This window comes from Cebus imitator, unplaced genomic scaffold (genome assembly GCF_001604975.1).
Source record: "Cebus imitator isolate Cc_AM_T3 unplaced genomic scaffold, Cebus_imitator-1.0 Scaffold299, whole genome shotgun sequence".
Classification (NCBI taxonomy): domain Eukaryota; kingdom Metazoa; phylum Chordata; class Mammalia; order Primates; family Cebidae; genus Cebus; species Cebus imitator.
The window spans coordinates 373,385-386,240 of NW_016107614.1; the positions used below are offsets into that span (position 1 = coordinate 373,385).

A 12,856-nucleotide genomic window follows, 5' to 3' on the forward strand; every position below is an offset into this window, starting at 1 on the left:
AGATGGAGTTTTCTCTTGTTGCCCAGGCTGGAGTGCAGTAGCACGATCTCAGCTCACCACAACCTCCGTCTCCTGAGTAGCTGGAATTACAAGCATGCGCCACCATGCCCAGCTAATTTTGTATTTTTAGTAGAGGGGGGGGTTCTCCATGTTGTCCAGGCTGGTCTCGAACTCCTGACCTCACGTGATCTGCCCGCCTCGGCCTCCCGAAGTGCTGGGATTATAGGCGTGAGCCACCACGCCTGGCCATGTGGCTCCTTTTAACCAGTGGCTCCCAACCCTGGCACATTGGAATCACCAGGCAGCTTCAGCCAGCCCAATTATGTTAGTCTGTGGGCCTGGGACCCAGGTGTGAATACTTCCAGGAAATTTTCCCAGCTGAGTCCAGCGTGCCTCGGGAGTGAACATAGAGTGCATAGAGTGAATTGCTGTGCATAGAGTTAGGTTACAGCATGGTGCGCCCGCTGGCTGTGTATTGAACTTACCTGGGGATCTTTAACAATTATTGAAGCTGAGCTTGTACCCGGAGATGCTGACTCACTTGGTCTGAGCTGTGGCCTGGGCGTCAGGATTTTGTAAAGGTCCCCAAATGATTTTCATGTATAGGCAAGGTTGACAGCCACTGGGTTAGATGCTCTTAAATTAGGTCTTTGAACTGGCTAGAAGCCTAGGACTCCCTGAGACTGTGTGTGAACCCATCTATGCCTGTGTATTTCCTGGGCTGAGGGTTCCTAGCTATCTTCAGATTCCCTAAGCTCTCTCTGAGCCTGAGACCTGTTGAAAAGCAATGCTTCTGGGTAAACTCTGAAGTTCCTCTTCTTGCTACTCCCTTCCCTCATTCATCACCAACCTCCTCCCAGTCCCTCTCTCTCCATAGTGGTTTTTTATGCCTCAGAACTGTAAAAAAATAGTGCTGTTCCACCATGCACAGAACTCACAACTTATAAATGGCTTGCGTTGCACTCATCCATTTGTAAATCAGGTGTTTAAAACGTAGGAACACACTTCCCCCGGAGAAACATGATTATAAATGAGGGTTGCTTGCAATGAAATATGAGAGGGAACAGTATTATTACAGACACATAATATTTCAGTTGTGTGGTGGGTTCAGTAGATTTTTGTGCACTATACTAGGAAGGAAATCCAGCTTAATTTCTAGCACACAGTAGGTGCTCAGTAAGAATTTACTGGTTGAATAAATGAATGGGCAAACGTGAACTGTGTGCCGACTCCTAAGGGGTGGGTTGAGGCCTGGAGCAGAGGGGACAGAACAAGGAGGGGATTAAGGGGCCAAGAGAGTTGGGGGAGGAAGATTCCCCCTGGCCCCAACCACCATTACCAAACATGTCCTCAAGAGCCCCATTCTCAGCAGCTGGCTCTTGGGGAAGCTTCTCTGCCAGGCCCAGGCTGCCTTAGCCCTGGTCCTGCAGAGTTCACCTTGCACCTGCTAACTTAGGATGTAGGGGGTGTTGCTCCAGTCACGTTAGCATCCCTGCCTAGAGCTTCCAGCCAAGGACTGGGGTTATGGGGCATCTGGGCCCCCACCCCATGCTGTTGGGTCGTGGCTTACATCTCATGGTACTTACATTGTTATATTATTACCTGTGGCCTGCAGGTAGCGCTATCTGGCTGGAGGGGGGCACCCCACCCATGGATGCCCTTCAGGTGAGTTTCTCCTGCATCTGCCTGGGGACCAGCTGATCTGAGATGCCACAGTGAGTACTGGGGGCTCCAAAGCTTTTGCCTCCAATCCTGGAGGCAGGTAAAGTCATCCAACTTTACCCAGGCCAGCCCTTCTCCTTCTCACCCCCAGGCTGGTCAGTGCAGGGGCCTGCCCTAGTGTCAAAGCTCAGCCCAGAGGCGGGGTCCTGGGATGGGCTATGAGGGATGGTGACCTTGCCCCTCCCCTCCCCCAGGTACTGTCCCTCAGCTCCATTGTTCTTGGGAGTGAAAGCCTAATGGAATTTTTGATTTTTTTTTGAGTGAGCATGCACATTTATTATAGAAAAATTGGGAAATACAAAAGTAAACTATAAAGAAGGGAATAAAAATTACTCTCAATTCCATCCTCAAAATGAGATTAACATCTTTGGGTGTTTCCTTCTAGTCTTTTTTTCCCCTATGACTTGACACACACACACACACACACACACACACACACACAACATAATATCTGTACATGTGTGTATTTTTAAAATCAGATTTGGATGCTAACGTGCTTCATTATACTTTCTTATTTAAACATTTTTCCGTTTGCTAAGCACTCCCACAGTGTGGTTTTTAATGAGTGTCTGGGAGTCCCTCACAGGCATATGTTCTTTATCTAGCAAATCCCCAGGAAAATCGGTACATTGTGTCCAGTGTTTACTGTTATATGAAACACTGAGGAGGAATTTTTGTGGCATTTCTCATGATTTCCTTAATTCTATAATTTTTTGCTCTAAAGGCTTTCTTACTCTGAGCCCTTCATAAGGCTAGAGCCTTGCTCATTTGGTCACTTTATGCCTCAGTTTCCCCAATTTGAGTGGGATGTTCTGAGGGTGACTGAAATGAAAATGTTGGACGTTAGATACCTCCGTCTGTGGAAAGTGTGGGGAGGGGACCTCTCCCCATCCACAAGTGCACATTTCCCTGCCTTCTCGGTCCTCTCTGTGCCACCACCCAGCTCCTCTGCCCCTGCCCACTGCCCTGCTTGGCACCCAGGCCAGACTCTGGGCAGAAAGGACCAGGAACAGCTGAGGGAGAGGGGCGACAGTGGAACTGGAGCTGTGAGGGCTGGTTCAGCAGAATGCAGGGACTTGAAAACTGGAGTTTCTTGGAGCTAAAAATGTTTATTTCTTGTGGTTCACAGATAGGGCAGCAGTGGACATGCTGGACCCACAGAGGTGGGTCCGACTTGGGGATCTCACCTCTCACTGCAGCTCTTCTTCCTCGGTAGATAGCGGAGGACACTCTCCAAACGCTGGTTCCCCACTCTCCTGGGCCTTCCAGCCCCCGAAGGATCTTCCTGGACACCAACATGAAGGAAAGCTATTGCCCCCTAGTGCCCCACACCATGTACTGCCTCCCCCTGTGGCCGGGCATCAACCTGGTGCTCCTGACCAGGGTATGAGAGCCCCGCACCCTGCCCTGATGACACTTGGGGCTGGCACGGCTTCCCTAGGGGCAACCCCGTTCACCCACCTCTTGGTCCTTTCCCTCAGCGCCCTAGTGCGCCCCTGGCCCTGCTCCTGTCCCAGCTGCTGGATGGCTTCTCTGTGCTGGAGAAGAAGCTGAAGGAAGGGCCGGAGGCCGGCGCTGCCCTGCGCTCCCAGCCCCTTGTGGGAGACCTGCGCCAGAGGATGGACAAGTTTGTCAAGAATCGAGGAGGACAGGAGATTCAGGTGAGATCCAGGTTCCAGTCCTCCCCACCTGGAGGAGAAGGGGCAGGGCTGGCAGGAGGGGCCATCAGGTCCACAGCAGCTGAGGGGCCAGCGGGCCTGGGTTCCTGTCCTGGCTCCATAACAGGCTTACGATCCTTGTTTTCTCTATTATGAAAATGATAATGAAAACTTTGCTGTTTTTTAGCCTTTCAGAAGCTTTTTATGTGTGTTTGGCACTACACGAATTATAATTCCCCTTTTATGGAAACTAAGGCTTAGATAAGTTTTAACTTGACCAAGATGATAAGGCTCCTGAGCAGTGGAGCCAGAGCCTGGATGCAATGAGCAGGTGCAGGCCTGGGATCTGCCAGTCATGGGCCTCCTCTCTGCAGTGGGGCCGTGCACCTGGGCTCTCAGGGCAACACCAGGACATGCAGGACACAATCCCACCCCACCCGCAGTGAGCCTAGGGCCCAGGTTGGGAGCTGAGATCGGGAGACATGCGACAACATGCAGGCATAGAAACAGGCCCTCACCGTGCTCTCTACACAGCCCAGGCCAGGGCCTGGATGGGGCAGGGTCGGGGGGGCAGCATTGGATTTAAGCCGCTGGGGGCTGCTTCTGCAGCTGGCGGCGCCTGGGGTGTTTGAGGAGCTGGGACTCATTGTGGCTGGAGTGCCTGTCAGTCTGAAGGCAGCAGCAGGATTGGATGGAGGAGGCAAAGCAAGCAGCTGATGCCCAGACCCAGGCTCCTCTTCGTGGAGGCAGAGGCAGAGCCGGTCCCACAGTACCTCAGGGCATCCTAATGAGCACTTTCACTAGAACACCAAATTCTCCTCCTTTATAGAGGCCGCCCCCTGCAAAGCTCACCCATGCCCTCCCAGATCCTGCAGCAGCAGCTTCTCCTCACACCCCAGCCCCTGCCCTGTGTGTGCCCCACAGAGGGGCTGGCCAGGTCGCTGTGATGGTGCTACTGTACATGCCTATGGCCATCAGGCAGTGAACTCCTAGAAACTCCCCTTTAAATAAATGCTGCTGAGTGACTAGAACATGAACACTGAAGTCTGCAGGGGGCTGGTAAGGCCTGCCAGGGTAGCCCACATTGGCCAGACGGGCAGATTTGTCTGGGGGCCCTGTGCTTTCTCAGAGCCTAACCTGGGAAGGAGTGTGGCCTGGACCTCACTGGAAACATGATCAGGAAGCAGACCTGCCACCTGTCTTCCTTACAGAGCACCTGGCTGGAGTTTAAGGCCAAGGCTTTCTCCAAAAGTGAGCCCAGATCCTCTTGGGAGTAAGTGGTGGGCCCTCAGGACAAGGGGTGGGTCGTGTGCCTGGGGACTCTTCCCTAACAGACCATGTCTCCTCCACCACTGCATTTCGTTTATCAGCAAAATAATTTCAAGAAAGGAGGTTTCTTCCCACATATGTGGAGCATCACGTGGAGAACCTGGGGAGCTCCTTCCTATTGCCTGATCAGCTGTGGCTGTTCCCTTGGGTGTTTCTATCTGTCTGTCCTGGGTGCAGGAGTGGGGTGGTCTACATGGGAGTGAGGGGCTCCCCAGGTCGGCCTGTCTGTCCTGGGTGCAGGAGTGGGGTGGTCCACATGGGGACGAGGGGCTCCCCAGGTCGATCTGTCTGTCTGTCCTGGGTGCAGGAACGAAGTGGCCCACTTGGACGCAAGGGGCTTCCCGAGTCTTTCTGTCCTGGGTGTAGGAGTAGGTGGTCCACATGGGGCGAGGGGCAAGGGGCTCCCCTAGGTCTGTCTTTTTTGGGTATAGAGTGGGGTGGTCCACACAGGGTTGAGGGGTTCCCCTAGGTCTGTCTGTTCTGGGTATAAGAGCAGGGTGATCCACATGGGGTCAGGGGCTCCCCAGGTCTGTCTGTCCTGGGTGCAGGAATAGTGTGGTCCACACGGGGCCAGGGGCTCCCCTAGGTCCCTTCTGCTGTGATGCTCTCCTTTCTCTTGCCCAGGCTGCTCCAGGCATGTAGGAAGGTGAAGCGGCAGCTCTGTGCCATCTACCGGCTAAACTTCCTGACCATAGCCCCCAGCAGGGGAGGCCCACACCTGCCCCAGCACCTGCAGGACCAAATGCAGAGGCTCATGCGGTAAGTGTGGTGCGGCCCCCGGATGGCCAGGGCAGGATGTGGGGCCCGACCTCCTTCATGCAGCCGGAGCTTCCTTTGGCAGGGAGAAGCTGACAGACTGGAAGGACTTCTTGCTGGTGAAGAGCAGGAGGAATACCACCATGGTATCATATCCTCACACTGGGGCCCCATCCAGCCCCACGAGCCTCTCAGGTCTGCTGCCTCCACACCTGCTCCCTGGAAGGACCACGGGCCCCAGGAAAGGGGAATATATATGTTCTACCCCCTCAGCTGTTCACCACCTCTCTGCAGGAAAATAGCAGGACACAGTGGCTCATGTGCCCTGTCTATAGAACACTCCAAGCTGAAATTTCTGCAGTTCCTCCTGTCCCAAAGTCCATTCACAAAAGCCATAAAGACCCTTTATGTCAGCACTGCGCAGCTGGCAAAATGGTAGTAGGTATTCCATGAGGGGTAGGGACAGGGTGAGTTCCTGTGGTCTAGCTGGGTGAAAAGGGCCACGGCCTTCTTAGATCACAGTGCACAGTGGCATGGAAAAGCTCTGAGAAGGCCTGCAGTAAATGTTTATCCCTCTTTCAAAAACCATTCCTCAGATGTGTTTGACCCTTTCATAAAACACTAGTTTTATTGAATGCTGACTTACCATGGAACTTTATGTAAAGCAGTTTTTCCTGTACCATCTCAAGTGTCCCGCCCCCGGTCTCCTGAGACAGGTCCTCAGTGGGCAGGTGGAAGGATGCCAGGGCCTCTTTAACCACCAGCGGTTGCCCTTCCATGGATGTCCCTTCCCCTCCCTAATAGGAGCCTTCCAAGCTCTCATGATGAAGTGTAAGAATTTAGCAAGATCACAGTGAGGCATATAGGTTGGGTGGTCAGCTAGGCTCACTCATAAACCACGTGGCTGTGCTCACACTCCAGCCTCTCGTGTGTCTGACTTAAATTCATCCTTCATGGAAATGATGAACTGTGAGCATCCTATGTCCCTGTAGGGCCAGAACTGCCTGTGTTAAATGTATAAGCATCAAGGATCTTAGAAATTCCCAAGGCCTGGGGAACTGGAAGGTAGTGGGGGATCTGAGGAAGCAAGGATGCAGGGGCTTGGCTAAAATGGAAGTCTCTGGAGAAAGGCAGTCCTGGCCCTACTGCCACCATGGTTGGGCACAGCTGGAAGCCCAGGGCATGGATAGGCAGGCCGTTCCTGGCTCCTGGCTTGGTAAGCACCTTGACTCAGACCTTCACCTACCTAGAAGACTTCCCGGGCTTAGTACACTTCATCTATGTGGACCGCACCACTGGGCAGATGGTGGCGCCTTCCCTCTGCTGCAGTGAAAAGATCTCATCGGAGTTGGGCAAGGGGCCGTTGGCTGCCTTTGTCAAAACCAAGGTAACCATTCGGGCCCAGTGCAGGGCTGGGTGGGCCTCAGCCAATGTTGGGAGCCCCTCCTGCTGTAATCCACATGCCTGGGGCTAGCAGAGTGCGCTGGGCAGCAGGCTGGAGGAGGAACGGCCAGCACCACATAAATAAATGCCCACAAGTGTTTGGTGAATGAGCTAGAATGGAGAGAGCTGCAAGGTGCATCAGCTGGGCATTGGAATTTAGAACAAGGTGATTTCAGTTAAGGAAGCATTCCCCAGAAATGCTTTTTATTCTCCTAATTTAATGGACTGTTTTTCGTAGCAACTTTGTATTTTTGGTAGGGGAGGACCCCTGCCATTCTCCAAAAGGCTATACGTGCATGTGTTTTCTTTTTTTTTCTTTTCTTTTTGGCCAAATAAAATATATTCTAATGGTTAAAACAAGATGGGAAGTTGGGCGGCAGAGGAATGTGTTGGAAGCCAAGCCCCATCTCTCACTAGTTATGTGGCTTTTCGTGTTACTTAGCCCAGGTGTCAGTTTCCTAATCTGTAAAGGGAAATAATCGTGTTATTTACATCACAGAATTATGAAGATTACATGAGATGATGCAATTAAAATATTTAGCATAGCACATGGCACAAAATACAGATACAATCCATTCAGTATTTGCTGGTAGCATCATCACCGCCTTCGTCCTTGTCCCTTATTCTGGAGGCAAGCGGGGTTATCACGGTATGTTTCTTCTTGTTTCTCTGTGCAGTTTGTTGTAGTTGAGATCACTCTGTATACGCAACTTTGTTTACCGTGTTTTCACTTCACGTTATATCAGATGCATTTCCTCATGACGTTCTTTATAGACATGATTTTTAGCCACTCCATAATAGTCCATCATGTGGATGTAACATAATTTAACTATTTCCCTAATGTTTAGACATACAGATTATTTCTAGGCTTTTGCTGTTATAAATAATTCTGCAGTGTACACCTTAGATACATCTGTGTCCTCATCTCTGCTTATGTCCCCAGTATGGATTCCTACAATTGGAATTACGAAGTCAGATGGGAGGCATGTTTGTAAGGTTATTGGTGCATGCTGCCAAATTTCTTTCCTGAAAAGTATAGCCAATCCATGGCAGACTTAATTAGTAATTGCACTGTGATGCAGTTTGTAGCAGATTGCCTGTCCCTCTCCTCCCAGGCCTGAGAGGTGGGGGAGAGCCCACTGTCCCTGCTGCCTTCCCTCGGGCACTTCACTGGCAGCAATGGTGATGGTCCCTGCGTCAGGCAAGAGGACATTCCCAGGGGAGCTAAGGCACGTGGTTTCTCAGGTCCTGTGTTTCCATCTGACCACTTGGTGAGCTCTCATTTGGACCTCACCCCTGGCTCAGGACATCCCCTGGCTCAGTGACCCTACAGGGTCACTCACCTATGTCATCAGTTCCCAGCCTGAGGGGCACTGGGTGGGTGGGTGACCCCAGGCAGAGGAGGGGATTCAGGGGCCCACACCTTTTTCTCCTACTGTGTTAATTATCGATGTCCCTGGCTGTTTTCTGGGCTGAATGGTCAGTTCACTAATTTATTTATTTATTTATTTTATTTTTATTATTTTGTGAGACAAGGTCTCACTTTGTCACCCAGGCTAGAGTACAGTGGCACAAACACAGCTCACTGCAGCCTCAACGTCCTGGGCTCAAGCGATCCTCTCTCCTCAGCCCCCAAAGTAGCTGGGACTACAGGCGTTGTGCTACCATGCCCAGCTAATCGTTTTGTATTTTTTGTAAAGACTAGGTTTTACTCTGTTGCCCAGGATGGTCTGGAACTCCTGAGCTCAAGCAGTCTACCTACCGCCGCCTCCCAAAGTACTAGGATGACAGGTGTCAGCCACCACACCAGCCCAGTTTACTAATTTATGGTTTATGTATGTAGTAAAGTTACACAAAGTTTTTTTTACATATATTTTGCCCCCACACTAACTGGAGGATAGTCTATCTATCCAATAATGATTTACTGTTGAGTCTCCTGCTCTGAGCCAAGGCTGTGCCCGGGTACTAGGAGAGGCCCCTGTTACGGGCTTCTCGACTGCACACTTTCCTCCCTCCGGAGGCAAGAGCTGCCCAGGCTGACTGAGGCCGTGAGAGTGATGACGCTCGCTCTCCTCTCTTCCCCAGGTCTGGTCTCTGATCCAGCTGGCGCGCAGATACCTGCAGAAGGGCTACACCACGCTGCTGTTCCAGGAGGGGGATTTCTACTGCTCCTACTTCCTGTGGTTTGAGAATGACATGGTAGGTGAGGCCAGGTCCCTGGGCCAGGACAGTCCACACACACTTCCCACGCTGTAACTCTTGGATTCCTCTCTTCTGATTGTGTTGTCTCTCTCCTCTTCTTGTCCCTGGTAAGCCCAGCAGGTTGGGACCTAGAGCTCAAAGGTCACCTTTTCACTTGGGCATTTAACTGTGATCCCTCTGCCCAGCTGTCTAGCAAACTCCTGCCATTGTCCCCACAGGGTCCTGGCACACATGTGAGCAGATAGGCACACGCCCTACGTGGGAAAGGTGACTCAGACCACACGCTTCATCTGTAGTGCTTCCACATCGCCAGCGTCACGTGCTAAGCGTGGCATACAGTCATCCCTGTAGCATAAGACCCTGCTTGAAGCAGTGAGCCCGGCCACCTGAGAAGGCACTGGCAGTGTGGCTTGGGTCCCTGGCCTCCTGGCCCCGCACTGCTGTCTCTGGGTCTCACTGTTCCCGCAGGGTAGGCTCCGGCAAGAGGAACTACTGTCTGTGGCCCCCTACCCCTCTCCTCTCCTCCTGCCTCTCCCTCCTATCTCTTCCCTTTCTTTGCTTTCCTTCTGTTTCTCTTTTGTTTGCATCTCACTTGTCACCGTGAGTGGTTGTTCCAGCTCTCAGGAGCCTTCCTCCTCCCTCGCAGCCTTGGTCTCTGAGTCCCTGCACTCCTTGCCTTCCAGGGCATTCACCCTTCACTCTCATTGTTCACTGAGGATGACAGCCACCCCATTCCATGGCGCAGGGTGGTTACCGGGGCCCTCCACTGCTGTTCTCTCAGTCACTCCTCACAGCTGTGTGCAGTGGCTGGGGCAGGGATCCCTGACCCCAATGTACAGATGGAGACACGATGACCAGACGCATGGCCAGGGCCACCAGGACTATATTTTAAGGAAGCCGGAGCCCAAGCTCCACTGCCCCAGCCTGCAGGCTCCCAGCTTTCCTCTGTGCCTTTAGAAGTGTGCACAACAGAAGTGCTAGAAAATTCCTGTGACCTCTACCTGCGCTTCTAGGGAGAGACAGGAGTCTGTGTGCTTGGGTGGCCCCACGGGGAGATACAGTGAGGCAGAGCTGTCAGCTGGGGAGGCCGGGTTTGAACACCAATCGCACAGCCCAGCCGATGCCATGGGGGCAGCCCTTCGTGCTGCGGAGTCCACTCTCCCTGCAGGCAGGCCTCATGGTGCCCACACAAGCATCAGCTAAGCGCCATGTTCATGCCTGGCACCCAGGGCACGTCCAGTCCAGCAGATCTTAATTCTTGTCCCCATTTTATCCGACCCTGGGAATTCCCAGTTCCTTCACCGCAGAGGCTTGGGCCTTTTGTGAGCATTTTGCTCTTCAAGACCCTGCATGACAGCCCTGCAGGTTGCCCTCCTGTGCATGGCATGCACCGGTCCAGGTATTGATGGTAATGAGAGCCACTCTGCTGGGGCCTTGAAACTTTATACACTTTGTCTCTAATGTTCATAAGGTGACTGTTGTTATTCCCACTTCACAGATGAAGAAAACAAGGTCCAGGCATTTTCTCAAGCACAGAGCACACATGGCAGGGCCAAGCCAGGCACAGGCCTGTGCGTCTGACTCAGGCTGTGAGCCCCCGACACCCACCACTTCCCTGTCTTCCCTCCTCAGGGGTACAAACTCCAGATGATCGAGGTGCCTGTCCTCTCCGACGACTCGGTGCCTATTGGCATGCTGGGAGGAGACTACTACAGGTGACGCCACCACATTGGGAGCTGCTGGGGACAGATGCCCCATGTGGGTGCTAAGTGCCCGCCCCTGCCGAGAGCAGCTTCTGCTTCAGCAGTGCCCTACCCTGGACCCAGAAATCCATGCTGGGAACACCTTCCCAGCTGGCCCTATGTGCAGTGAGGGAGAATGGGTATGCAGGGCACATCTGTGTTCCTGCCTCATTCCTGCTGGCATGGTCTTGGCAGCATGGGGAACGTCTGTGTGGGGCCCAGAATATCCCTGCTGAGGCCTCCTAGCCAGAATACCACTGTTGGGTCAGTGAGGAGCAAGGGCGGGTGTCAAGACCCACGTGCAGGGGCCTAGTGAGATGACCGAGGCCATGGGCATTTGCTCGCAAGGGCCGGGAGTGGCCTCTGGTGCTGGAGGAGCGCCACAGCCTCGCTCCTGAACCCCATCCTCCCTTTCCTCCGCAGGAAGCTCCTGCGCTACTACAGCAAGAGCCGCCCGGCCGAGACCGTGAAGTGCTATGAGCTGCTGGCCCTGCACCTATCAGTCGTCCCCACAGACCTGCTGGTGCAGCAGGCCAGCCAGCTGGCCCGGCGCCTCTGGGAGGAGTCCCGTATCCCCCTGCTCTAGGCTAGGGTGGCCGCAGTCTGCCCTTGCACCCCGTCCTCCAGCCGCCCTTGCTTGCCACTGTTCCCCTGGCAAGAGCCTCCTGTCTGCAGTGGCCATCCTGAGGATGGGGCAGAGTGCCCAGGGTAGCCCCAGGGTTTCTAAAACCCTGCCTAGGCCACCCTCCATGTGGCGTACTGAGTAAGGCCACGGATCCTTCTCTCTTTAGGAAAACGGAAGCCAGGGGTTCTGTTGGTCTTTGTAAAACAACAGCGGCAGCAGCTTCTCTTCCAGAACCTTCTCTGCCGTTATCCTGGGAGATGGGAAGGGAGCCCCTATCTCTGCTGTTCGCTGAGCACAGTGGAGGAAGCCCACCTGGCAGGCTATCTCCCACCCCAGGTAAAAGATGCTCCTTTGCCTGGGTTTGAATTCTGACCCTGCCACTTCCCTGCACCTCCTGGCAAATTTCTTCTACTCCTCACATTTAGAGCAATGGCACCTCCCGCTCAAGGTGATGTGAGGATCACCCTGTGCGGTAGGTGCTCAATAAATGCTGGTCGTTGTTATCACTGAAGCCCAACATGCTTGTGCTTCTAGACCCTTCTGTTGGTGCCGATAAGAGCTTGCTAAGTCCGAGCCCCTTCACACTCGGCCGGGTCTGCCCTAGGGCTGGGGTTCTCAAGCTCCTGGCCCTGGCCCAGAGATTGGACTCGCTTGGTGGCTGTGGAGCCCAGGCTCTGATGTTTGTCAAAGCTTCCGTGATGTGCCCTGGATTGAGAACCAACACTCAAGGGATACAGCCCCTCTCTTCCAACCGAGAAGCTCCTGTCCCAGAATGAACTCAAGGACAAGAGACCCTCAGAGCCCTAGGACTAGGAGCATTTGCTCCTCTGAGGCCAGCAGGCTGGTGCTGGTCCAGAAAGGGCGGCGTGGCAGAAATCAGCGTCCAACGCAGCACAGGAGCAGATGCCCACATGCTGTGCCTGCCGGAGCCACACCTGTGATTTCGGTCTTGAGCCAAAATTCGCGCAGACTGGTCTCTCCCTTGCAGGGGAGGCACTGGGGGAGCTCAAACCACTCAGTGGGCCAAACCCTGAGAAGGTGGCAGTGAGGAAGTGTCCCCTGAGGTAACTGGATCTGTGTTCCTCCCTAACATCATCATCTGATGGATGGAAATGAAACACATGGATTGTGGAAAACAGAAACATACAGGAAAAAACCCTAAGCCTCTAAGCCCACCACTGTTCAGAACCCCTGCTTTTGTCACCTACTATTTTCCCTTAGTTTTTAGCAGCGGCTTGATGTGGTATATGTCTGGTTTAACCAGTCCCCTTGATCTTTTTTATAATCAATAACATGGGGGTGGAGATCCTGAATCAGATCTTAGCAGAGATGCCCTCATGCGGGTTGGCTGTCCACGCGTGTGGAGGGGTCCTCACACC

General features: G+C 53.3%; 1 protein-coding gene across 7 annotated transcripts in view; it reads left to right on the plus strand.

Moving 5' to 3' along the window:
* Positions 1-11,996, plus strand: part of HPS1 (HPS1 biogenesis of lysosomal organelles complex 3 subunit 1) — a 23,887-nt gene extending 11,891 nt beyond the window's left edge. For 6 of the 7 annotated variants that reach the window (XM_017502712.1, XM_017502714.2, XM_017502713.2 and 3 more), the window contains 10 exons: positions 1,616-1,665; positions 2,939-3,106; positions 3,204-3,383; positions 4,592-4,653; positions 5,334-5,468; positions 5,551-5,660; positions 6,716-6,852; positions 8,994-9,107; positions 10,743-10,825; positions 11,276-11,996. In XM_017502712.1, the coding sequence (XP_017358201.1) occupies positions 1,616-1,665; positions 2,939-3,106; positions 3,204-3,383; positions 4,592-4,653; positions 5,334-5,468; positions 5,551-5,660; positions 6,716-6,852; positions 8,994-9,107; positions 10,743-10,825; positions 11,276-11,438 (1,202 nt within the window). In that variant the 3' untranslated portion in view covers positions 11,439-11,996. Of the gene's footprint in view, positions 1-1,615; positions 1,666-2,938; positions 3,107-3,203; positions 3,384-4,591; positions 4,654-5,333; positions 5,469-5,550; positions 5,661-6,707; positions 6,853-8,993; positions 9,108-10,742; positions 10,826-11,275 lie in introns of all 7 variants that reach the window. The other variant, XM_017502716.1, reaches the window with a different exon arrangement.
* The last annotated feature ends 860 nt before the right edge of the window (positions 11,997-12,856 follow it).